The 25,342-nt window shown below is 38.1% G+C and overlaps 10 protein-coding genes across 10 annotated transcripts; 5 read left to right on the top strand and 5 right to left on the bottom strand.

The window, feature by feature from the left end:
- Positions 1-431: 431 nt before the first annotated feature.
- B0P05DRAFT_549939 (Dymeclin) lies at positions 432-3,034 on the bottom strand. Its single transcript, XM_051579195.1, has 10 exons — positions 2,684-3,034; positions 2,589-2,641; positions 2,447-2,534; positions 2,231-2,404; positions 1,785-2,185; positions 1,557-1,738; positions 1,380-1,511; positions 1,123-1,334; positions 728-1,076; positions 432-679 (listed from the first exon to the last, which is right to left on the bottom strand). The coding sequence occupies exons 1-10, from the start codon at positions 3,019-3,021 to the stop codon at positions 515-517; spliced, it is 2,094 nt and encodes a 697-aa protein (XP_051432977.1). The 5' UTR covers positions 3,022-3,034; the 3' UTR covers positions 432-514.
- A 144-nt stretch (positions 3,035-3,178) lies between these two features.
- Positions 3,179-5,962, top strand: B0P05DRAFT_474102 (kinesin heavy chain; the record flags this gene model as incomplete). The annotated part of the gene is made up of 8 exons (XM_051574768.1): positions 3,179-3,295; positions 3,356-3,455; positions 3,509-3,582; positions 3,625-3,781; positions 3,829-4,202; positions 4,250-5,410; positions 5,457-5,606; positions 5,654-5,962. The coding sequence occupies 8 exons, from the start codon at positions 3,179-3,181 to the stop codon at positions 5,960-5,962; spliced, it is 2,442 nt and encodes an 813-aa protein (XP_051432976.1).
- Positions 5,907-9,635, top strand: B0P05DRAFT_182104 (alanyl-tRNA synthetase). Its single transcript, XM_051573162.1, has 9 exons — positions 5,907-5,946; positions 5,997-6,649; positions 6,696-6,954; positions 6,997-7,384; positions 7,429-7,600; positions 7,648-8,666; positions 8,709-8,892; positions 8,939-9,175; positions 9,226-9,635. The coding sequence occupies exons 2-9, from the start codon at positions 6,388-6,390 to the stop codon at positions 9,414-9,416; spliced, it is 2,712 nt and encodes a 903-aa protein (XP_051432974.1). The 5' UTR covers positions 5,907-5,946; positions 5,997-6,387; the 3' UTR covers positions 9,417-9,635.
- B0P05DRAFT_474120 (uncharacterized protein) lies at positions 5,997-6,332 on the top strand (the record flags this gene model as incomplete). Its single annotated transcript, XM_051574769.1, has 1 exon — positions 5,997-6,332. A coding segment is annotated over one exon (336 nt), but the record flags the coding sequence as incomplete, so codon positions are not given.
- A 164-nt stretch (positions 9,636-9,799) lies between the features above and the next one.
- On the top strand, positions 9,800-11,410 carry B0P05DRAFT_474032 (SWIRM domain-containing protein; the record flags this gene model as incomplete). Its single annotated transcript, XM_051574765.1, has 2 exons — positions 9,800-10,165; positions 10,211-11,410. The coding sequence occupies 2 exons, from the start codon at positions 9,800-9,802 to the stop codon at positions 11,408-11,410; spliced, it is 1,566 nt and encodes a 521-aa protein (XP_051432973.1).
- Positions 11,411-11,492: 82 nt separating this feature from the next.
- Positions 11,493-16,314, bottom strand: B0P05DRAFT_549930 (Sec23-binding domain of Sec16-domain-containing protein). The gene is made up of 9 exons (XM_051579194.1): positions 16,233-16,314; positions 14,131-16,191; positions 13,579-14,104; positions 13,212-13,528; positions 12,984-13,164; positions 12,649-12,924; positions 12,535-12,605; positions 11,936-12,477; positions 11,493-11,890 (listed from the first exon to the last, which is right to left on the bottom strand). The coding sequence occupies exons 2-9, from the start codon at positions 16,178-16,180 to the stop codon at positions 11,591-11,593; spliced, it is 4,263 nt and encodes a 1,420-aa protein (XP_051432972.1). The 5' UTR covers positions 16,181-16,191; positions 16,233-16,314; the 3' UTR covers positions 11,493-11,590.
- A 92-nt stretch (positions 16,315-16,406) lies between these two features.
- B0P05DRAFT_549924 (uncharacterized protein) lies at positions 16,407-21,217 on the bottom strand. The gene is made up of 10 exons (XM_051579193.1): positions 20,846-21,217; positions 20,530-20,801; positions 20,391-20,471; positions 20,277-20,343; positions 19,300-20,221; positions 17,719-19,256; positions 17,512-17,667; positions 17,242-17,458; positions 16,780-17,193; positions 16,407-16,738 (listed from the first exon to the last, which is right to left on the bottom strand). Exons 1-10 carry the CDS (start codon positions 20,885-20,887, stop codon positions 16,440-16,442), a joined length of 4,008 nt encoding a protein of 1,335 aa, XP_051432971.1. The 5' UTR covers positions 20,888-21,217; the 3' UTR covers positions 16,407-16,439.
- A 122-nt stretch (positions 21,218-21,339) lies between these two features.
- On the bottom strand, positions 21,340-22,222 carry B0P05DRAFT_549921 (prefoldin, alpha subunit). The gene is made up of 6 exons (XM_051579192.1): positions 22,077-22,222; positions 21,915-22,020; positions 21,834-21,865; positions 21,684-21,758; positions 21,522-21,627; positions 21,340-21,470 (listed from the first exon to the last, which is right to left on the bottom strand). Exons 1-6 carry the CDS (start codon positions 22,149-22,151, stop codon positions 21,415-21,417), a joined length of 450 nt encoding a protein of 149 aa, XP_051432970.1. The 5' UTR covers positions 22,152-22,222; the 3' UTR covers positions 21,340-21,414.
- Positions 22,011-22,490, top strand: B0P05DRAFT_181945 (uncharacterized protein). The gene is made up of 2 exons (XM_051573161.1): positions 22,011-22,111; positions 22,167-22,490. The coding sequence occupies exon 2, from the start codon at positions 22,185-22,187 to the stop codon at positions 22,395-22,397; it is 213 nt and encodes a 70-aa protein (XP_051432969.1). The 5' UTR covers positions 22,011-22,111; positions 22,167-22,184; the 3' UTR covers positions 22,398-22,490.
- Positions 22,491-22,576: 86 nt separating this feature from the next.
- B0P05DRAFT_549918 (cytochrome c oxidase subunit IV) lies at positions 22,577-23,490 on the bottom strand. The gene is made up of 3 exons (XM_051579191.1): positions 23,160-23,490; positions 22,983-23,114; positions 22,577-22,887 (listed from the first exon to the last, which is right to left on the bottom strand). Exons 1-3 carry the CDS (start codon positions 23,362-23,364, stop codon positions 22,754-22,756), a joined length of 471 nt encoding a protein of 156 aa, XP_051432968.1. The 5' UTR covers positions 23,365-23,490; the 3' UTR covers positions 22,577-22,753.
- Between the last annotated feature and the right edge of the window lie 1,852 nt (positions 23,491-25,342).

The raw sequence follows: 25,342 nt of genomic DNA, 5'->3' as shown, positions 1-25,342 counted from the left end.
ATAAATGAAGGAAAAAGAGAAGAGAAGTGAGATACTATTGCTAGAATTGTTGTATACACAGCATTATTCATCCTTTCTTACACTAGTTATTCCCTGAAAGACCAAGCATTAATGCCATGTATAAATATATCTTTCAATCACAGTTCTATCCGCAGCTTCGATGGATTTCTTCTATCTTAGTTTAAAAATGTTAAAGATCAGACCATCACATAATCACAAATTGACATCTGCATCAATACCAATGGTAGACGAGGTCTGTGCCCTGATCATGTACCCAGTTCTTGTGTACCTTAATCCATTCAACCGATTAGCTAGTGTATACACACTCAGTCCCAAATCAGGGATAATCAATTATCATACAAACAGTATAAATACAATACAAAATATAACCTTTAATAAAGCAGACTTCTTTTGGCCGTTTTGGTTCTAATCGACTAATTGATTTGACCATTTTATTAGTGATTATATCACAAACATTTAATTTTTCACTTTTATTTTATCTAACTTTATTAGTTTATGCATTTTCTTCATTTATCGCTCGATAATTGTCTAGTACATGACATTTTTCCTCGCTCCAGTAAATGAAAGACTTGCGATGAATCAATGCCCATATGTAAGGTATAAAGAACTCAAAAGAATTTTGCTCTTCTTCATATGAGAATTTCAAGACGGGTAATAACTACATAGACTTGTCAGTACACTATAAAGCTACAAATGCTTAATTTACAATCAACTTTTGATTTGACCAAGTACGGGCTGCTTGTTCAACCAATCTGAGCACTTCATTTGAAGATGGTGCTTTGAGATTAGCCTCAGAAACACGGGTATTAAAGTATTGAATTACTTGTTCTAAATTGTGCACTAAGTCAGCTAGTCGAGGATGTGATTCAAAGGGAGTAAATATTTCACGCTTCTGCAATAAGGCATAGACCAATTGAGCATTATGTTTTAGACAGTAACTCAAGGCGGAATTAATAGTTTCTAGCAAGAGAACTAAAATATCTTCATAGACCGAAATATCTATTGTCAGACTTTCGGTGGATTTTATATATCGTCGGGCCAATACTTCAAAAAAGCTACCATCGTATTAGATCTATGTACAATATTGCAGATATAGTTTACCTTATGAACCTTTGAGCAACATAAGCATGCATGTCGTATATTCTATTAGACATGTTGGATAAGATAGCCAGTGCATTTGTATGAATAAACACATCTTTATGATGCGATAGATTCAGCTGGAGTGTACGAATCAATATCAAAATCACCAATCCGCCCAGCGATACTGACTTTAATAATGGTCTTTCAATAAACCATGTAATATTGCTTACAACCTGTTTGTATTTAGGAAACACGATGTATTTGCATCAACAACTTACCACTTTATGGACCGCTTCATTATTAACATCGTCTTGACTTAGTATTAACAAGATGACAAAAAGAACATATACTTGCGAGTAATTAGTCTTTCCTTCCATAGATTCATAAATAAGCCTTAAAATGGGCATGTACTATAGATTGTTAAGCCGTGAAACATAGAATGGCATATAACTTACAATTGTTTCCGGGTCTGTTCTTGACAAGACATAAACACGAAACGTTTCATTTTCTTTAAGAATCAAATAAAACAAGAGCATTCTTTCTTCTATATGCAAAGAGGTACTAAAGATTTCAAACAAGTCTTTGAATGAAATCAAATGCATTTTTCTATCAGGCTCATCAATATCGTTCGATACCACTACATTTTTATGTTAGCCTATGTTGGTATAAGTAAAGATATTTACTATTATGATCACTCAAAGTAGCTAAGGCAAATCGATAAGCTTTCATCCATTTACTATCATTTTCTAAAGGTTGTGTTCCCAACAACAACAAGAGCAGAAGACTGCGATCTGCTACAGGTATGCTATCAGTATCCGACAAGACATTGGTTCTTCCCGAGAAAAAATAATTATACGCAGTATACATGACACTGGATGACTGAGGCGGTGCTGTCTTTTGAGAAATGAGATTCTCTAATAAACGAGCGACTACTGTTTCTGCTCTGTTAGCAAATTTGTGCATTAATACGTGCAAGAAGTAGTTGTTGGTCTGCGATGCTTTGGAATGACGAAGTTGAGTAGAACATAGGATAATCATGGTATTCAAGATCTCAGTATAAAATTCATAGGTTGAATAACTAAAGCTAAGACCAATGAATAAGACAAAAACTACCTAAACATTGGCTTACCATGGATCCATGTTAATCAAGACATACAATAGAGCTTCAACAAGTTGTTCTCCTTGCAAAGAGTTGCTATCCTCAAACTGATGGATGAGCTCTTGATTGGTCAAATTACATGCAAACTGCTTTGTTAATGCATTTGTCAAGAATAACGCGTTAAACGTCTGGATAGGAATGGTTCTATCTCGATTAGGACCCCACATACACATAAAGTAGACTTACTCATGTTGGTTCGACTGCAACTCTTTCAACAGTGAGAGTAAATGAGCCACTAGCCTAGTAAAGTTGCGTGTCCTTGGGTTATTGGCAGCTATAAATACAGATAATGAATATGTCAATCAATTCAGAAAAAATGACTACTTGCCAAGATCAATAGAGAGTCCCAAAGTGCTCATTTCTAGATCGTAAGCACCTTGCCTAATTCAAAATGAGTGTGAAGACAATAACGACCATACTTACGCGCTATAGCAAGCGGCATATTTCTCGAGCGATAAAAAGGACCAGTCGTTTATTTCAACTGCAGAACATAAAAGTCGAATAGCGGCCAGTTGAGAAACTGAGAAATAAGGATGATGCTCAGTAGGTGACTTGGTATGTGCATATTTGTGAGTAGGCGTAGTAGGTGATTGTAGACTTAGACTCGAGAAAGAAACTTCAGAGGATTGTATACGAGGTAATAAAGGAGGGGGTGTTGTTTTATTAGGCTTATTGTTTTCTAACACATAGTTTGATGGTCTTCGTGTAGTTGGTGGAGGTGCGGTTATTGTTTCTGCCAAAATAGAGGGTGAGGGATTCATAGTTAATCAACGAGAGAGAGAGAGAGAGAGAGAGAGAGAAAAGGGAAAAAAGCTATGCATGTTTAGCAATCACACAATTGAAAATCAAACAGCGCTCGTGTTTATTAACTTTCTTATTTTCTCCTTTCCCTTTTTCTTTTTTCTTGTAATTTATAACATGTCTAATAATATTAAAGTTGTTTGTCGTTTTCGACCTCAAAACTCGCTAGAAATAAGAGAAGGTGGTGTTCCTGTGATTGATATTGATGAAGACGGCACACAGGTTGAATTAAAGGTATATATCATTCTTTTGTCGTTATAGCCTTACACTCTCTTCTTTTTTTTCTTTTTTAAGGGCAAAGAGTTTCAAGGTTCTTTTGCTTTTGATAAAGTGTTTGGCATGAATACAGCACAAAAAGATGTCTTTGATTATTCAATCAAGACCATTGTGGATGGTAACCATAACAATAAGCTCTTTGCGGTATTTAAATCTATTGTCTTATTTTAGATGTCACTGCTGGTTATAACGGAACTGTATTCGCATATGGTCAAACCGGTTCGGGAAAAACATTTACGATGATGGTATGGTAACTCATGTGAATTCTATCGTTAACATTAGATTAGGGTGCGGACATTGACGACGAAAACACGCGGGGTATCATACCTCGTATTGTAGGTCAGATCTTTGATTCTATCATGGCTGCACCAAGTAACTTGGAATTCACTGTCAAAGTATCTTATATGGAAATTTACATGGAAAAAGTAAGAGACTTGCTTAATCGTAAGTGTGTTGATTTGCTTGAGTTGTTTCTTATATGTCCATGATAGCCACACAAGATAATTTGCCTATACATGAAGACAAGACACATGGTGTGTACGTGAAAGGCTTGTTAGAAGTCTATGTTGGGTCAACAGAAGATGTGTATGAAGTCATGCGAAACGGAAGTGGAAATCGAGTTGTTTCGGCCACAAATATGAATGCTGAGAGTTCACGAAGTCATTCTATTGTTGTCATCACTATCACACAAAAGAATATTGACACTGGTGCGGCCAAAAGTGGAAAGTTATATCTTGTCGATCTGGCTGGTTCTGAAAAAGTGGGCAAGACAGGTGCCTCTGGTCAAACATTGGAAGAAGCCAAAAAGATCAATAAGTCCCTCACCGCTCTTGGTATGGTCATTAATGCTTTGACGGATGGCAAGGTAAGCTTTCAATAATCCAATAATGGAGAGTTCTCATTCTATGTTAGTCAAGTCATGTCCCTTACCGGGATTCCAAGTTGACTCGTATTCTGCAAGAATCCTTGGGTGGTAATTCTCGAACAACCTTGATTATCAATTGTTCTCCGTCGTCGTACAATGAGGCTGAGACACTCTCTACTTTACGTTTTGGTATGCGTGCTAAAACAATCAGGAATAAGGCCAAAGTCAATGCTGATCTATCTCCTGCTGAACTCAAGGCTTTACTCAAGAAGGTCAAGACAGAGACTGTGACATTTAAGGCTTATATTACTGCTTTGGAAGGTGAAGTTGAGCTTTGGCGTTCAGGTCAAGTTGTGCCTGAAGAAAGATGGGTTACAATGGAAAAGGTGTCACGTGGTGAATGTGTTCCTCCTTCAGGTTTCAAAAGTCCTTTATTGCCAGATGAATCTCGTCCTGCTACACCTGCTATTGTGCTTGAAAAAGACGAACGAGATGAATTTTTGAAGCGAGAAAATGAATTGATGGATCAAATCACGGAAAAAGAAACTGAACTTAATCACCGTGAAAAACTGCTGGATTCATTGAAAGAAGAAATCAACTATTATAAAGAACAAGAGCAAATGGTGACACAAGAAAATCATGTTATGACATCTGAATTAAGCGGACTTCGCCTGCAACTTCAGAAAATATCTTATGAAAGTAAAGAAAATGCCATCACAGTCGACTCGCTCAAAGAAGCCAATCAAGAACTCATGGCTGAACTGGAAGAACTCAAGAAGGGTCTGATTGAAATGCGGCAACAGGCACAAAAGGAATCTGGGTCAAGTCAAAAAGAGAAAAAGAAAGCAGAAAAAATGGCTCAAATTATGTCTGGATTTGATGTGCCTCATGAAATTACTGAAAAAGAACGTTTGATTCGTGATGCGCTCCTGAAACTCGAGTTGGATGGCTATGGTATGACACTAGAAGAACTGGTTGGCCTGAAACGTGATTTGACAGAATCCCGTAGTTTGTTAGAGCAACATAGTCATACGATTGATGATTTGACAGAAGCCAAAACGGCCATTGAAAAGAAGAAACAAGAGTTAGAAAACCGCTGTGCCTTATTAGAACAAGAATATGAAGAGTTGTTAGACAAGACAATTGCAGAAGAAGAAGCACAAGTACAAAAGAATGAAGATATTGCAGAGACCATCTCTACTCTTAAGGTAAACTATCATGATTGATTACTTTTTATTCAGTGTGGTTGTATAGCAAAAATTGGAATTCCAATACAACACCAAGAGGGAAACACAACAAAGAGAGATTGAAGAATTAAAAGCGGAATTGGAAAAGAAGAGTAATGAGCATGTCAAATTAAGCACAGCCATGAATGACCTCAAGGCTGCTAATGATCAACTTCAAGTAAGTCTGTCTGTTTATATGTATATTTGTGGCTGAATATGATGCAGACTGCTTTATCTGAACAAGCTACCAAAGAACCTGTCGATATCTCTGAGAAAGAAAAAGATCTTGAACGTATGCGCAAGACAATGGCACAACAATTGGCTGATTTTGAAATGATGAAGAAGGCTTTGATGCGTGATCTTCAAAGCCGCTGTGAAAAAGTCGTTGAATTAGAAATGTCTTTGGATGAAACACGCGAGCAATACAACAATGTCCTTAAGGCCAGCAACAATAAAGCCCAGCAAAAGAAAATGGCCTTTCTTGAACGTAACCTTGAACAACTTACCAATGTACAAAAGCAGGTAAGGTGTTGATATAAACGTAAGTGTTTATTGACTTGTTGAATAGTTGGTTGAACAAAATGGATCTCTTAAAAAGGAAGTTGCTGTTGCAGAACGCAAGTTGATTGCAAGAAATGAACGTATTCAAAGTCTAGAAGCCCTTTTAGGTGATGCACAAGAAAAATTAATACATCAAAATCAAAAGTTTGAAGCACAATTACAAGCTGTTCGTGATCGGTTGGAACAGGCCCGTTCTCAAAAGGCCAGTCAACCTGCCATGTCAGCTGTTAACTTTGGTAGAATTGCTAAGCCTTTAAGAGGCGGTGGAAATGTAGTTGAACCCGCTGATGATAAACGCGAAAAGCGCTCTTCTTGGATGCCTGGATTCTTAAATGGTCGTTAATATCTAATAAATAATCAATGGATCTGCATTTGATACGTGTAACCATGGTTTTAAAATGCCGAGAAAACCTCCCTGTTTATTTGTATTTTCATGGGCAATCATTTTTGTTTTTATATTGAAAATGCATCAAGTAAGACTTGCATTTCGCAATGCAACGCTCAGGCATCAGGGGATCCAGACACGTCTCTTGCGTCAATTAACTTCTCGTGAACTACGATCTACATTTATTCAATACTTTGAAAAACTAGATCATACACCTGTCAAAAGTGCTAGTCTTGTACCTCACAATGACAAAAGCTTATTGTTTACAAATGCAGGCAAGAGAATGGACTATGACAAACATGCTCTAATATTTTCTATTAGGCATGGTACCTTTTAAAGAATACTTTTTAAAGCCCAAAACAGCACCTTTTGGATCAGCTACGAGTATACAAAAATGTATGAGAGCAGGTGGCAAACACAACGATCTCGACAATGTAGGCTTCACACCTCGTCACCATACTTTCTTTGAAATGCTAGGTAACTTTTCATTCGGTAAATACTCAAAAGCAGAAGCTATCGACTACGCATGGAAGTTTTTGTTACATGAACTCAAGTTACCTATGGATCGATTACGAGTCACGTAAGTGATGGATACGCTTGGGCATGAACTTACATGATGCAGCGTATTGGAAGGAGATACAGAAGCCTACAATTTATGGAAACAACAAGGATTGCCAGACGAAATGATAGTGGTTTGTGGACCAGAAGATAATTTTTGGTCTATGGGTGATGGTGAAGGACCTTGTGGTTCATGCACTGAAATCTTTTGGGACACAAAAGATGCATCTCTAGAGGATCCTTGGTTAGAGATTTGGAATCTTGTGTTTATGGAGAAATATCGTACTTCAGAAGGTGTATTGACTGATCTACCTATCCCTTGTATTGATACTGGCATGGGATTAGAGAGAATGATCTCTGTCTTGCAAGGCAAAAAAAATAACTTTCAAATTGATCAATTTCAGATATTAATTGGAGGATTGAGACAAGTCCTTCAGAATAGAGGGTTGCGAGTAATGTATAAACACTACTCTCAAGAGACGCTAACGAATCATAGGCACCGAATGATGTGGATCCAAGTGCTCAAGAAAAGATCATAGCAGATCATTTTAGAGCAATGTGTTTCTTGATTGGTGATGGTGTGGTCCCTAGTAATGTTGGCCGTGGTTATGTATTAAGACGAATTATTCGAAGAGCATTAAGATCTGCTAAACAATTAGGATTGAATGGTAAAGTGTGTATGTGTATCCAAGTATCTGATTGTCTTTGTATACAGAACCTTTTTTAACTGAACTATATCCTTTTCTATTGTCTGGATTTAATCATGATGAATACCCTGAGTTGGCTTCTCGCGCTTCTTCTATTCAGAGCATTATCATGAATGAAGAAACTGCATTTTTGGCTACATTAGATAGAGGCATGCAAGTATTAGAGACTGTGTTTAACCAAAGCAGCCTTCAAGCCACAAAACAAATCCCTCCTCATATTGCCTTTCAATTATATGATACTTTTGGTTTTCCTTTTGATTTAACATTCATTATTGCTCATGAAAAAGGCTGGACAGTCGATATTGAAGGTAGAGTGTCTATTCCAACATATTTGACTCATCTGTTTGTAGCTGTGGAAACATTAAGGAACAAGCAAAAACAAGCAGGCAAAGAATCTTGGAAGGTAGATGATATCAATGATAAATCAAGACTTGCTGAATGGCGAAACTTGAACATCAAACCACAATTCACTGGTTACAATCATAGTTTACTTCAACAAGAATCCGAAATCTTGGCCATTGATACAGTGCAAAAAAAGAAGGAGACTGAAGTGACAGTGGCTATTGATCCATGTCCATTTTATGGGTTGGGTGGTGGTCAAGTTGTTGATCAAGGTACACTTACTTTGGCCAATGGACATACATGGCAAGTGAATGATGTAATGGTCCCTTATGAAGGTGGTCTTGCTTTACGCATTCAACCCCTTGACTTGAGTCCAGATCAAACAGTGACAGACAGATTAATGGAAGATCAGGCATTTTTACAAAAGGGTCAATTGGTCAGAACACAAGTAGACATGAGCCGTCGAGAAGGTGCTGAAGTGCACCATACAGCGACACATTTGTTAAATGCAGGACTTCGTAAAATATTGAAATCACAGGATATCGTTCAAGCTGGATCTACAGTAGAGCCTACCAAGTTACGATTTGATTTTACGTATGGCAAGCCATTAAAACAGAAGGAATTGGATGCTATTGAAGATTGGGTCAATCATATAGCAGCAACTGGTGGCCCTACTTTCGTTCAAGTAAGTTGTTTGATTGAGATTATCGATTGACATGTATTATAGCATATGAAGTTATCAGACGCAGTGAATGCAGGTGCTATTGCTGCCTTTTCTGAAAAATATGGCGAGGTTGTAAGAGTGATTGATGTGCCTGGTGTCAGTAAAGAATTATGTGGTGGTACACATGTAGATAATATTCGAAAGCTTTATCCTTTCAAGATATTAAATGAAACCTCAGTTGCTGCAGGTAAGTGAATGTACAAGCTTAACAAGTTACGAATATCTCTTTGTAGGCACACGACGAATTGAAGCTGTAGCAGGTTTGGCTTGTGTTGAATGGTACAGAAAAGCCTTTGCTCCTGTGCCTGACGCACTTAAATTATTACGAGCTAATAATACAACGGACATGATGGACAAACTTGAAAAGACATTACAGCAGCAAAAGGACTTGCAAAAGCGACTTGACATGATGAATGAAAAGTTGGCTTCTGCAGATAAATTTGATCAGCCTATTTCTGCTACTATCAAAGGTAAGTCAATGCATTTGCCTATTTCTTTTGAGCCTTATTATTTTATGGAGATGTGAATGTAAAGATTCATTTGATTGATGCCGATTTGGATAATGGATTTATGCAAAAACGTGCAAATGTGCTCAAATCAAGCCAACCTGAATCTGCTCATATTTTAGTCAATGGCAACACCATTGTAGTCGCATTAAACAGTTGTCAAATCAAGACAGAAACTGCCAATTCAGTGAGTTTTTATCCTTAACTTGTAATTGACTAACGAATCCAATCTAGATTTTGAAATATTTATTGAAACATATGAAAGGCGGTGGTGGAGGACAAAAGGAAATGGCTCAAGGTCGATTAGCAGATGCTATTTTGACTAAGAATGATATTCAGTCCAAGATCTTGGTTGCTCTCAATAAGTCTGAATAATACTACCCTTTAGCAAAAATAAAGAACTTTTGGTCTACGTCATTCAAAATTCCCAATTGAATCTCAGTTATTCAACTTTTTCTCTTTCTTCTTTGTACATAAACATATATATTTATATATAAATACGACGCGATGGAAGAATCAAACAACCATATTCATTCTTTCACGGACACTCCATTTGAAGATATAAACCCTACAACAGAAGATCAACCTATGGAAGATGCCAAAGAAGAAAAAAAAGATGCTGCCGCTCCACGCGCCAAACTTGAATTAGAAGCACGTCAATACTTGATTGATCAAACACAGCCTGTAAAGATACCAGAATATACATCTTGGTTTGACATGAAGACTATTCATAACATTGAACGTGTGTCTCTACCTGAATTCTTTACAGGCGCCAATCCATCAAAGACATCATTAATTTATCAGGATTATCGTGATTTCATGATCAACACGTATCGACTCAATCCTAAAGAATATCTAGCTGTTACCGCCTGTAGACGTAACCTGGCTGGGGATGTATGCGCTATTATGCGTGTTCATGCCTTTTTAGAGCAATGGGGATTGATCAATTATGAAGTAAGACAAATTTGACTTATACTTGTGAGGACTAACATAATCTAGTGTGATCCCTCTACATGGCCTTCTACTGTGGGTCCTCCTTTTACAGGTCACTTCAGAGTGACAGCGGATACACCACGCGGACTTGTACCCTTCAAACCTAATATCAAACCTGTGGCCAACAACACTTCGCTTAAATCAACCACACTCAATGTCGAATTACGGCAAAAAGTATTTGAGACCAGTGCTGCCAAAGATGCCAAAAAGTTCAGCTGTACAACGTGTGGTGCTGATTGTTCGCGTGAACGCTATCACAGCATCAAGACCAAAGATATGGATTTATGTCCCCTTTGTTATAAAGATGGACGGTTCCCTATCACCAGTTTCAGTAGTGACTTTATTCGTTATGAAGCAGCACCTTATAAACATGGCCTTGAAGAAGATGCACCATGGTCAGATGAAGAAATACTCTTGTTATTAGAAGCCATTGAACTATATGATGATGACTGGAATACGATTGCTGATTATGTAGGCACAAAAACGCGCGAACAGTGTATTTTTCACTTTTTACAAATGCCTATTGATGAACCTTATCGTGAAAAAGAAGAGCAGGTCAACCCTGTTTTGAATCATCAACGTACACCCTTTTCGCAAGCAGATAACCCTGTCATGTCTATCCTTGCCTTTTTGGCTTCTACTGTGGATCCCAAAGTGGCTTCTACTGCAGCAGAGGCTGCTATCGCTTGCCAAGAACAACAAGAAGTAGATCAAGATGAGAGAGAGGCTAAAAGACCTCGAACAGCTATTGAAAAGGCTGCTTCTGTAGCATTAGGCTCTGCTGCTGCCAAAGCGAGATCTTTATCGAACATTGAAAAGCGTGAAATAAAGCGACTTGTTCACTCAGTAGTGGATGCACAAGTCAAGAAACTCGAACTCAAAATGAGCCATTTTGAAGAACTAGAAGCTGTCTTGGACCATGAATTGGAATCGATTGCTCAACAACGTAAAGATATTTTTGCCTATCGCTTGGCCGTTAAGAAGACTGAGGCTTTATTACAACAAGAAATTCAAAAGCGTGGAGGCATAGATAAAGCTGTAGAAGATGGATGGACACCTCAACAATTACAACAGTTTGTTCAATCAACACTTTTTAAGGAAGACTATCGTTTAATGGATACGTCAAATTTGAATGAATCTACTTTGACTCATCCTTCTTCTGCTATGGAAGAAGGAAATGAAAATGTGGCTATCTTGACGTTATAAATTATCAATAAAACATATGTAGATATACAAGCTATATTTCTCTCTTATGCACTTGCTACTATTAAGTGCATGTTGTGTGTACGAAAAGACTCTCCTATTGCTTTCCCTCTTCTTTGTATCATTTTAAATTTGAAAATCATCCTTTATTCTCCAGACATGTTTGAATAAAGCATACAAGGATTAGCTGGGAGGGTTAAGTACATCTACATAACGAGAACGCATAGGCTTTCTAGCACCACCTGCTCTTCTTCCAGCAGTAGGAGGAGGCGTACTGAATCCTGCTGGTAAAGGACTACCTAACGAAGAAACTGCTGTAGGTGGGGGAGCTGAATTGATACGTGAGGGAGGCATGTTATTAGGCTTAATGGCAGATAAGGGTGGTGCTGGTGGTGCTGGTGGTGCTGATGTATTAGTAACAGGTTGAGGCGTGGTTGATTTGGGAGGAGGAGGAGGTGTAGCAGCAGCAGGTTTAGAATCATTCTAATATAGGATGAGCACATATAGATAGATAGAATAATGACTTACAAGCTTATTGACCCATCGCTTTTCCTTCTCATCATAATAAAACGAGCTTTTTTCACCCAAATTGGCTTCGACAGGTTTCTTTTCATCACCGTCTTTTTCTTTACGACTAAACAAAGAAAAGAGACCCCAACCACTACCTCCAGAAGCAGGTTTTACTTCTGTTTTTTTCTCTTCTTTTTCTTCAGTGATTTGGTTAGGCTTTTGTTCTTCTGGTTTCTTTTCTTCCGCCTTCTTTGGCTTTGAATTACCAAAGCCTAAATCATCGTCATCCTCATTGTTGGCTTGATAACTTGTTGTAGGTGCAGGGGTATATGCATCTGGTTGATAACTTTCTGGTTGATAACTTTCTGGTTGATTGTTGTCCAATGCTGTATCAGCAGGATTGTTCCACCAAGCTCCGCTGCTTTCTGCTGGTGCTATGTAGCCACCAAAAGGCGATTCAATACCCTTTGCTTGTTGGCCGAAAGGAGTTGTAACTGCTTTTTCAGACACAGGCTGATAACTGCTGCCATAGTCTTGGTTGTAAGAAGATTGATAAGATCCTATTATGAAAAAAAAAATTAGGATATAACAATCATTGGTATGTGTATACGCCATACCTTGATTATTGATTGCATTTTCAACAGAAGCAATCAATGTGTCCAATGTTTGCTTGTTTAGTAAATATTGACTAAATTTTGATCAATACAATAAGTACAGGTAGGCACACTTACATTTCAGGGAAATCTTGAGCGGCTAATTCTTTAAAGCTTTGTAAGACATTAGAAGCATCAGTCAAAGAAATGACAGAAACAATCGAATCTACGTATTTTCGAGACTCTTGATTGAATCCTAAATCAGATAACCACCAAGCAAGCAAAAGTTTAAATTGTTGAGGAATTGTAGTTCTAGAATTCAATCCAAATTCGTATAATTCGTACAAGTACAAACTATCCAGATCAGCACTCCATGCAGTGCCTAGACCCAGTAAGTCGGGCGACAACAAATAGCTAATTCAGAAAAAAAAAAGGGTTGGTATACTTGTGAAACTTTTTTTTTCTGTTTATACCATAATTGGCTTTCGTTCGTTAATCCAGCTTGTTCTAGCTGATTGCCTAGACCATGGATGGCCTCTTGATCATTCATTGAACGATTAGCCAGAACAAGTGCTAAAGCATCTTTCCATCCTTCAAGTGTCTTCTGAGTATACATCGGTTCTTCTTCGACTGCATTTTTAACAAATTGGGCAACTATCAATTACTTAGTATGTATACATGCAAGTGAATAACTAACTAACCTGATGCTGCACCTGTTCCGTTAAAGACAGAATATAACATACGCAATGACTTCTTATTGTCTGCAATTTGAGGTTTCCATTCCAATTGAGAAGTATAGAGTCCCCGATCAATGAATTGAGTAATGATATGCTTAAACTGATCAGGATCAATAGAAGCAATAATAAGAGCGTGTGCCCACATATCGTGTTCAACAGCAAACTGACAAGCACTTTGCCGGTCACCTTGAGCCAACATAGATTCAAGTTGATCCAAATCATTTATACCGGCAGGAGAATGTGAAGAGAGTAGACCAATAATGGATTTATCCAATTGACCACTATGAAAATTCATATAAGTACATAGGTACACATGTCAGTCATACATTACCCATCACCTAAAGCATCTTCATGGTGTTGAATCATCAATTCAACAAGTTTCCACAAAAGCGCCTTGCTTTCTTCAAATTCACCTAAACGACCTTGAATATAATTCAGAACAAGACGACGTCTTTCTTCCACATCGCCAGTAATGGTCTTTAAGAATTGATCCAGACTTGTTTTACATGCGTCTTTCTTTTCATCTTGAGGACGAGTAAATGTCATCACATCATACGAGGACATGGTAGCGGCAGAGGGTGTCGTGGATCGAGAAATACCTGCTAAAGGACGACCACATTCACAACAAAACTTGGCCTTGACTTTGTTTTCCCCTTCACAAGCAGGATCAGGACAAGGCACTAATTGAGGACGTGGGGAGGCAATACGCTCTGTCATGGGAGGAGGAACAGTGGCAGATCGCTCAATCATGCGGAAAGGAGACGTCATTTGATGACGGTCTGGCTCAGTAATGCTGTTGGAACGAGGAGGTGGCATGGTTGAGAAAGGTGGGGGAGAAGAGACACTCTTGATAGAGGCTGCAGGAGGAAAGGCGGGGGCATACTAGGGTATTTTGTAGGCGGAGGACGAAGGATTTCACGAGAAGCGGCAGGTTGAGGCTCATGTAAAGTGACTGCATAACGAGGTTCATAGTCTGATGGTTCAGGTTCATAACCTGTCAATGGTTGAGGCTCATATTCAGTGGATTGTCCAGGCTCATAGCTAACAGTTTGCTGAGATTCATAACTCGTAGTTTGCTGGGGTTCGTAGGCTGACTGCTGAGGCTCGTAGTTGGCAGTTTGATAAGGTTCATAACTAGCAGCTTGTTGTGGCTCGTAACTGGTAACTTCTTGAGATCCATAACTATCAGTTTGTGGTGGTTCATGATTAACATCTTCTTGAGCCTCATAAGTTGATTGTTGAGATTCGTATTTAGCAGTTTCTTGAGTACCATATTCTGACAGTTGAGGAGAATAATCAATAGCTTGTTCAGACTCGTAGTTTCCTTGAGAATCTTTTTGGTTAACTGACTCATAATTGATATGGTCTTGATTCTCAAAACCAGGTACTTGCGTAAATGCTTTGCCAGTTTCCTGAGATGCCTGTTGATGTTCATAATTTGCTTCTTGAGATTCAAAAGCAGCAGAATGATTTGATTCCTCGGAAATAATGGCATGTTGTTCTGCTTGAGCATTATCTTCACTTGGTTGTTCGTCTTCATGTTGCTCTACTTGATGTTCTTCCTTCTTGTTTTCCGTAAGTTCATAAGCAAAGGAACAGTCTTGTTCTTTTGGTTTAGATGCTACTTCTTGTGTAGTTTGTTCTAGCTCGCTACCAAACAAGATAGAATCAGCCTCATGATGTATTTCAGGCACTTTCTGATCTTGGTTGTTGTCTATTCCGAACAAATCGTCCAAGTCTTCTACTTGAGGTTGCTTATTGCCGCCAAAAACCAAATCATCTAAGTCGTTCAAATCTTCTTGTACAAATTTAGATGGTGATTGATCCATCTCAGAATTAGCTTTAGCATCAAATGAGCCTCGATGAGAACTGATTTGTGCTCCAGGAGACATGGCAGAAGAGCGAGGTAGTGATGGCAGTGTCACAATTGCTTTTTGTGGTGGTGCAGAAGGAGAAGGGCCATTGTCTTTTATGTCAAGTGGTGGTACTTGAACTTGTAGATCTGTTGCTTGAGTATTGTACTCAGCAGGTGCATATCGGTCCACACTAACAGTCTCAGTCGAAACTGGCTCATAAGACTGATAATTTTGTTGCTGTGAACCATATTGGTCACCTTGTTGGTATTGCTGAGTATCGAGTGTTTGCTCAGATTGAACTTGAGCAGGCACCTTAGCCACTGCATTATCAGTTGGCGTTACTTCTCGAGGTTGATGACTATAATCAAAGTAGGAATTCTCTGTTTGATCTTGTGTGACTGGAGCATAGGTATTTGTGTCATAGACTTGCTGCTGTTGAGCATAAGCATTGGGATCATACTCTTGTTGACTGTAGTATTCAGCATATTGAGGATCATATTGATAATCATATCCATATTGGCTCATATCATATTCTTGGTTTGTGTTTGGATCATAATAATGTACACCTCCTTGTTCATCATAATAGTAATGAACATTGGGATCAAATTCAACCCATTCCTGCTGTTGTTGCTGTTGTTGTTGATCATACGCTTGAGCTTCAGCTCCTTGTTGATAGCCATTAGGAACGTATGCCTCTATTCCTTCTTGTTGACTATAAGTCGTGGGGTCATAAGCTTGAGTCAGAGACACAGGTTGTTGTTGATTCAAGTCATCAAAAAATGAGCCTGTTCCTTGTGATTGATCAAAGAAAGAAGACGCGTTCGTCGTGGGAGGATAAGCCGATTGAGGTGTTGTGTTGGCAGTAGCTGCAGTAGATGAAAAGAATAAGTCTACTCCGGCTGTACTGTTATCAAAAAGACTCGAGGCGTCACCAGCTACTTTCTTTTCGGTAGCCACTGGTTGTTCTTCTTTTGGTGGGGTCGGCTGCTGTTGTTGCTGCAGTTGACTGAAAGGGTCATCTCCAGCCGAGTCACCAAATAGAAAGGACGCAGTAGGTTCTTCTTTTTGAGAAGCCATGATACGAAAGACTGCATAGCATAAATATGTTGAATTTCATAAATTCACTTACTTTTTTTTCTCTTTTATAAAGTTATGCAGAAGCCTCTCTTTTTCTTAAAAGATAAAAGGACCTTGTAAACAAGGAAAAGAAAAGAGAGAATGGCATTGATTACACACACATACACACACACGTTTCATCTCAACATTGAAGCTCAGCGTATTTTTTTTTTTTTTTTTTTTTTGTGGACATCGCCAATTGGTTTATTTAGTAACTTGATTATGGAGCAGCCACTTCTCCTTTATCTGCTAGTAAGGCTAATTTTTTCATGCGATCAGAGCTAGTAAATCTTCTAGAACTACTTCTTGCTGCTCTTGGTAAAGGTGGCGCTTCTTCTTCGTTCTGTATATGCCTTAATAAATCTTCTGCCTTTACGACCATGGACTCAGCCCGGGTTCTTCTTCTTTCTCGCACGGACATGCGGCTCTTTCTATGTGAATTGGTGGACATTTCACCGGATCTTAATTTTTCTAACAAATTGTCCATAATGTCCTTATCATCTTGACTTTCAGACACAGCTATAGATAATGAGTGATTTTGTCAATTGATTGTAACTTACTCTCAGTCATATCAAGTCGTTTGTTCAAACGAGCTTTGCGTTGTTCTTGGAATTGCTTTGTCTTTTCTGCTTGTTCTAGTTTTTTCTTTTGCTTGACAATATCTAATTTAGCCTTTGTCCAACTAGATGTAAATGTCTGGAAAATACCAAAGAATTCATCGGGCTTCATTTCGTTTGGATCTTCACCAAAGTAAGATACTACGTCTTTATAGGCCACATCCATAGAGGTATAACGCACTTCAAGCTGATCGAATTTCTCAATAGCCCGATCACGGAACTTGTACATGGCTGAGGCAAAATTATCCCCTGGCTCTGGTTCATAGTCTTCATTGTAATGGACGTCAAGCTCGTGAATAAGTGTTTGGAGTCCTACTCGAAGTTCATTATAGTCCTTGATTAAATCTTGCATAGTGACTAAACAAAAAAATCAGTCATGACTCTAATAGACATTTCTATCATTACCTCTACATGCTTCACCACAAAGTTCAAGATCTTTAAGCAGGGTTTCATTGATGCTCGGGAATTTCTCTTCAATCATTGTACATACAAAATGAAGTAGTGTGGTATCATTACTTGAAGCTCGGGTATCTACTAACTTGTTGATACTGCCAATACGAACACCAAAGGCACCACCTTGGAAGTTTGTACCGTTCAAAAAATTACCAATCATAAGAATAATCTATACAACACATACAGTCAGACAAAACATAGGATCATTCTAAAGGCATTTACATTTAAAAGTTCTCTCACTGCTTGAGATTCTTTAAGATTGGTGGAAGCGTCCATGACATTGTTCATGTTCTTTCCAAGTTGCGTAATACGTTCATTGAATGTTGCAACAAACAACATGTTGGTGATACGTTCTTTAAATCGATCAATAGAAATGATCTAGAATAAGTTTAGTCATATAGTCTCTCTGTTATCAATGATTTGCTTTACCTCGGCACAGAAAGCATCTGGCTTGGATAGACTAGCAAGGTCTTCTTCTGACGCTGTCTTCAAGAACACGGATAATTTACCCATCTCATCATGCGAAGGAGCATTGACCAATAGGTTCTTGAGTAACACTTCTGTACAAAACTTTTCGTCCACAGCCAAGATCTTCTTTTTGAATTCCTTGAATGAGATATGCTTACATTTGGCCAAGACAGCAATGCTGATATTGTATGCTTTACGCGAATCAATGATGCTGATCTCTTGTCGTCTTTCTTTAGGTGCAGCGCGTTTACTAGCCACCACTTTTTGAGCAAACACTTGTTCCATGCGGTTAAAGATACCTTCCTTATCCAACAATGCTTCTAGTTCTTCTTCTTTTTCAGCAGATGTACCCAATTTCCAAACTGTCGAGCCAATATGGTTAGCATTGAGCTTTTGCCATTGAAGTTGACGAGTTTTGACACCTGGCATGTGTTTAAGTTGTTTACGTGGGGCAAGGGCATTCATACCGATGGCACCAGGGGCAGGAGGGGGTGGGAAAGGTGCAGAAGGTGGAGGAGGTGGAGGTGGAGCTGTACTGTTCATAGAGCCTGGCATAGGAGGAGGCGGTGGTGGTGACGTATTGTTTGCTGAACTTGACATAGGAGGAGGAGGAGGAGGAGGCGGTGGTGGTGGTGTTGCACCATTCATAGGAGCTCCTGGCATTGGAGATGGGGATGGAGAAGGAGGAACTGGTATAGAAGAGCCATTCATAGGAGGAGGTGGTGGAGGAGGTGGTGGAGGTGGTGGTGGAACACTAGCAACTAATGTCTTTGTATCTTCATCTGCTTCATGGATAGAAGTGATACCAGACGGTGACGACGTATCGTCATTTGTTTCCGAACGTACAGAAGAAAGGCTGTTCTTTCTACTCTTGGACTGAAGCGAGCTCTCTCTTCGTAAACTAGAGACAGAGGCGCGACTGTCAAGCGAATCTCTTCTTTTTGGCAAAGCTTCTCCAGATACAATGTATTCGGATGGAATAGGGGGCAATGCAGGTTCAGCTTGAGCTGCAAGCCTACGACGATTGTTAGTGCGCCTTACTGCTGATCCCATTAAAACACTAGGCAATCCAAATTCACCAAGACCAGGCGAGGCACCAAACTGACGAGCCAATTGACTCTTAAATTCCTCAGATAAGCCAAGTGCCATAGATTTGTGTTTGCTATCATCTTTGTCCAGAGCAGGCATGACAGATTCCATAGGTAATCGAGTCTCTCGTTTACTTCCTTCAAGTGCCTCCTGAGCGCGGATTTTATCCATGGCCATCGTGAGACGCTTTCGGGGGATAACCAAATCTTCTTTTTTATCATTTTCTGCTTCGTCGCCTACAAGTTTGTGGAATTCTTCTAATTGAAGCTCTGCCTTTTCGAGTTTGGCTTCATAGCTTGCTTCAACCTCTCGTAGTTTTTCTTGAAGTGTTGAAATAGTATGTCTAGACATACGAAGCAAATCTTCAAGAGATACTGTCTTTTCTTTAAGCTGAACTAGTTCGAGTGCATCTAACAAAGTTATGATTTAATTTTGTTTAAGAAGATTACTTACCTCCTTGTTGTGATAATTCTTGTCGAAGCATATCTCGCTCCTTTTCTATTTCATCGTAATTTTGCTGCAGTTCCTTGAGATCTTCAAGTGCTGCTTTTAGTTGATCCTGATCTGCAAATTTACTAATGAGATGTTGTACAGTCGTTGTGTAGTCTGTCGAGAAGTCTTCTGCTAAACCTTTATGATCTAAAACCACTTGTGCCACCAGATTATCAATGATCTGAAAATATCTTGACTTCAATCCAGTCTCTTCATTATTGACTAACAGCAAATGTTGCAAGCAGCTTAAAAAGAAATCATAAGCTCGAGTGCCTTCCAAACTCAACAAAATACATTCAAACACATCGCGCGGATCATTTTGGTCACTGAGAATATGTTCATGATACATTTCCATCACTTCATCCTGATCGCTTTCTGCCAAACTCTTGAATTCGCGAATTTGTCTATCCACATGCTCATCGCACAATTCATTCATTTTTTCCATAATGCGTTCTAGACCAGACGCTGTCATTTGATTTCGAAGATGAATTCTGATTTCTGTATCATCTACCACATTGATAATAGCATTGACCAAGATCATATTGTACAATGTGTATTCTGTCAATTGGTTGTCTGGTGAACCATAGGCTGCCATCCGCTTAAAGTCTTCACTGGCACCCACCATACTGCCCATACGACCACGCCCACCAAGTGTGATTTCAAGTTCTGTCAACCAAGCATCAAATCTACCTAAACCACGATTTTTGTCACGCAATTGATCCATAGCTTTTAAGACAAGGTCTTGACCTATAGGCACTTCGTAATAACACATAAATACCAAAACTTCACATACGAGTCGACGTGAATTAATCGAAGGTGAAATAATACAATGAACAATTTCCTGAACACATCGCGGATGTTTAAGAGCTTCCCGTGCGCCAACCTGTTACTAGAATTAGTCATGCCAAACATGTAATATGATATTATCTGTTTCCTACTCTGTTGTTCAGGAGTGCCTTGAAGCATTTCAACAGGTCACCTTCTACAGACAAACTAAGTTCTTGCCTAGAACAAGTTTTAATTATAATGGCCTCAATGGTTGTTTCCCTTACTTGTTTTTTGTCTTATTGAAAGCTTTCAAGACGTCAGTAATCACTAATAAGCCTTGCATGTCAATAAATTGACGGACCCAACTAACATGTCGAAAAAAAAAACGTTAAGGAGTGAAATAAAAAATACAATTTAAATTACCTTAATGGCATTGTTCGAAGACCCACAGCAAGATGAGATACAACTTTTGTGTTAACTCCCCTTGACATGTCTGACAATTTCCGTACATAATAATCTGGTCCTTTACTTTCTGTCTGGTGGTCTGATTTCTTATCCATTCCTCTTCGGTTAGATTGTGCTGAAGGTGAGTTACATTCTGACAGTATTTCCTGAGCAACCATCAATCTCTTTTTTTCAACTGAAAAGGAAGACATTTTTGCGCGAGCATTATTATCATGAATACCTCTTCTTGTCTAATTCTTGTGTTAGTTGAATAGAACTGAGCTCGACACCTTACCAGCATGCGCTCAAAAAACTCTTCAATTTCAGCCTCCGTCATGGCATCGACATTGGTGTATTCGCTATCTGTGCTTGGTGCAGACGACTGCGAGCTTCTTATGGAAGGCGATCCTTCAACTAAACGACCTACCCCTAGACTAGGTTTCTAAAAATGCTATTCTATATTCTGGCTTAATTGTTGTTTATTACCTGATGAGAAAAAGTCGTCAGGACCCGAATGAACATTTGGACTGTTGGGAGAATGAGGTTGTAAAACTTGGGCTGTATTAGTGGTAGTGGCAGTCTCGATAAGAGGTGGATCAATGACTGGCCTTTTTTTCCCTTTGGATTTGCCACGACTAAAGAGGTCCATGTTTTAACAGTATATAAAAAGGAAAAGGAGCAAAAAAAAAAAAAAAAAAAAAAAAAAAAAAAAAAAAAAAAAGTTGGACAACCACTTTTCTTTGGAAAGGAGGACAAAGAAATAAACTGTTAAGGAGCAAGTCGTACAAATTGAAAATGGACTTTGAAGTTTATTATTTCTCGATAAATTTAGTATTTCTGTGCTGCAAAAGCCTAATTAATGAATTATTTCTGTTGTTGTTGTTCTTGTTGAATCTTATCTTGCATGACATTGACAATAGCTAATAAAAGATGATTAATGATGTTTTTTTTTTTTTAGTTTGGTGATATACCTCTTAATGTGCTTTGCTTGTCTGTAACTGTCTTTTCAAGTGTACCGAGATTCTTTTTGACATATTCTACCTTGTCATTATAGAACTTGGAAGCATCTCCGACAGACTGCAACAAATGATTTAAATACACGTGCTTATTGTCATATTCCTTCTTTTATGTACCTTCTCAACATAATAGCCAGTACCAACATCCACAATAACCTTATTGACGTCACTCAATTTACCTGGAACATAGAGGTGTGTTAAAGTTAAGGAAAATAAACGCGTCTAAAAAAATATGTTATGCGAATATATATATATAAAAAAGGATATAGATGAAGTGAGAGGTACAAGAATCGTTTTGTCTAAAAAAAGGGCGCGTTTTAGTCATGTTTAATTCAATGCAGCCCTTACCATCAGATTTTTCTGTTTTTAAAGAGTTGACACTATCAGCACAGTCTGAGAATCTGTTTTGAACACCTTTAAGCTTTGTATATGATTGTGTCAAATGACTTAATTCCTAACAAGACAGAGGTTGAGTTGTTTTTTTCTTTTTATTCCAGAACTAGAAACTACCTCTTCAAGTTGAGATTTGACTTGTTGAAGTGCAGGTAAGTCTAGATCTGTAATGTTGACTTGTTGTTGGGACATGATGTTGTAATGTAGTTGACGATCTGTCCTTTAATGTGTTGCAAAGAAAAAAAGAAGAGACTCATCATCTCAAGGCGTTTAATTTTTTTTTTTTGCGTTTTTTTTCACAGTCAGACTGTACACACACACACATTTAACATCACACTTTTAGGGCACGAATACCTGATGTCTTGGTTGTTTAAACACTCAGTTTTCAGGCACCATAATCATGTGAAACAAATCGTTCTCGGTACTTTGTTGCCATGACAACGCTAATTTCAGCTCAAAAAGAAGACGTGGCCTTAAAAAATTAAGCGGCACATCTTCTGGATGTATTGCTCAAGTAATATATATTTTAGATGAATACGAAAGTATATTTCTGTCAGCTTTAATGATTTGCAAAAGAATTACTTTTTTTCGAGAATGAGACAAGCCTTGTAAAACCCTTTTTTTTATGTTCTGATTTTTTTTTTTTTTTTTGGTTACAAACACTATATGTGCATACCACATGAAACCCATTTTTGAATGAAGCTTTATAACAAACATAAAGAAAACGTTTAAGAAAGTCTAAAACGTGATATACAAAATTTTCTGTAGGTTGGAGATTAATAATGATAGAGTGTTTATTTGCTGACATAACCGGTGCCCTTGTATCCTTCTGAAGAAATACCAAAGATGGGGTTGGAGTTTTGGCTCTTAAGATATTCGTTGGTAGCTTCTTGCCATTCCTTGTTGATGGTACGAGGAGTTTCTTGACCTATAACAGCATTGTAATTAGTGAAAAAAGTTCGCTATGGACACACATTTCCCCATCCTTTTAACACACTGCCCACTCTTTTGTAAATACTTTACCACCAACACGGATAGCGTAGAAGAGAGCACCAGAGGCAACAAGAGTGCCAACAACACCACCAAAGACCTTCATACCATGACCAGGCTTGGTCAAAGGTTCACGGGGACCATGAGCACCAAAGGCAATGTAATCTATACAAAAAGTTAATGTCTGCTAGAAATCGATAGTCAACATACAGGCAGCCTTCTTTTCGTCAAAAGAGAGGGCCTTCCAATCACCCTTTTGTGCTTCTTCGAGTTGCTTGGCGATAGTGTTTTGTTCAGCGGTGGAAAGGGTCTTCCAACGAGTTTCAAGGTTTTGAACAGCAACATTGGTGGAAGCGTTACGACGGCCCAAAACACGAGCAAGGTTAGTACGAGTAGCAGCAGTGGTGCGAAGCATGTTTGTGTAATTCAGTAAGAAAGAGAGAGGGGAGAAGTGAAAGAGAAAAAAAAAGACCGCTTTTCTTGAAAACTCAATGGTGAGTTTTTTTTTTTCTGATGATTTGTAGGCGGGGGTCACTGTATTTTCCCTTCTTAAATCAATGCTGGTAGATGACGCAGTGAGATACTGGCCAATGAAATTAAATGGATGGCTCTCTCGTCCAAAAGGTACAGTGGCTTAGTGACTATCAATATGTGTCTATATATCCCAACCATGCTAACGAACCAATTCTAGCACGCAGTAAGCTCAACATACTTGCATATATTTCCTTTTACAGATAAATTTTATTATCTTGTACCTAGGATTGCTTGAATAATAAAACAGCCATACTTAATAAGTATGCTCACTTATATCTTTATGAATCTTTATTATATAATTTTCCTATAAATACAAATAAAAGATGTTATCCGAGCAGTAGTAGGACATTTATTGACCCTTCATTGACTATTCTCAAAGGAACAATAGTCAAGAGACACTTTTTTCAATAACATACAGCAATTTTTCCTAACAAACGTGGCTACCTAACGCATTATTCTAACAATCTACCTAATAAATAGGCTAACATCATTATCAAATATCAAATCGTAGAGATACTTGCAAGAAAGGTGCCATACAAAATCTATATGACAAAATCCACATCCACCAACTTCAGATACATAAGCTAAACTACTTTCAAGATCAGCTTAGGATAATATAATAAAACAAAAGCTATTTGATATGTTGCCCTTCTTGAAGAATAAGTATCACATTAGAAGAAATTACGCTTTGATTATCCAAATTAAGAAAAAAGACTCAAAGAAGCGTACAACTTCTACTTGTTCTACCAATGAAAGCAAAATGCCTACTGTGTAAAATGTCAAATGCATTATCGTATCCCAGGAGAACCTGTATGAGTTTCTTCTCATCACTTTCCTATCAATTTTATTCCAAAAAACATTGAATCAAGGGATAACAATTGCCAGCCTTATTTTTCTGCAAGGGCATTACCTAGTATTCCTACTTCACCAACTAACAAAGAGTGCGCATTACATGTCAGTATGTACTCTACAAAAGCAATCAATCGGCATTACTTTACAGTTGACAAAATACCAATAGTAGTAAATAAGCGCATTATCTTCAAAATGGACAACTTCTTTGCTTTAACAATATATCTGAAAGAACTAAACACTATCAATGATTGTCTAATTCAATTTAACATTGCTACAAATACACTCGTAGTGCGACAAGCTCATGCATCAAGTAAAATAGTAGTTTATTTTTTAGTAGAATGAATATTTCTTATAATATCCATTATCTTTGCAGTAAAAGCTTCGCCTTGTTATTTTCTCAATATATACCATTTAAAAAGTGATGTCTCTAAAGAAGTCCGCCAGCTTTTACACAATCATTAGATTTAAACTCTGGGTAGACGTCTTTTATCTGCCCTCTTGTGTTAGAGTATTTTTTTGTATGATGCACAATACGACTGATTTTAGAAAATCCTTTAATTACGCTGAACATATCCTAGGCTATGGATTATGCTGAATCGTAAATACATGCGAAGCTAACTATAGCTATACGAGTTGATACTAATGAACAAAACAATAGAAGCTAAAAGCATGCGAGGTATTTTGAATAAAATAATTAACTTGTCTTGCACAGCAGGTTCTCTATAGTATATCTCGCCAGTCTTTAAGCAGCGAGAATCAATGCATTTTTTGGCTTGTTTATCGTTTGCTCTATACATTTCGTCTAAGATCCCTAGTAAATTGTACCTTATAAAAAAGTATGAAAGCCAAAAGAAAGAAAAAAAAGAACAAGCTGTGTAATAAACAAATATTTTTATTTTAGTCATCATTTGAAAGCCGCTTATTCGAAGAAGACAATAAGAGTTTGGAATCGAATGCACCTAAGAATATGCTTCTGTTGGTTTGAAGATACAGCAGTTGTGTACATG

Source organism: Gilbertella persicaria (genome assembly GCF_025201335.1).
Source record: "Gilbertella persicaria strain CBS 190.32 chromosome Unknown B0P05scaffold_31, whole genome shotgun sequence".
NCBI lineage: Eukaryota > Fungi > Mucoromycota > Mucoromycetes > Mucorales > Choanephoraceae > Gilbertella > Gilbertella persicaria.
Note: the sequence above shows the minus strand (reverse complement) of the source record. Positions and strands in the feature narration are given on the sequence as shown.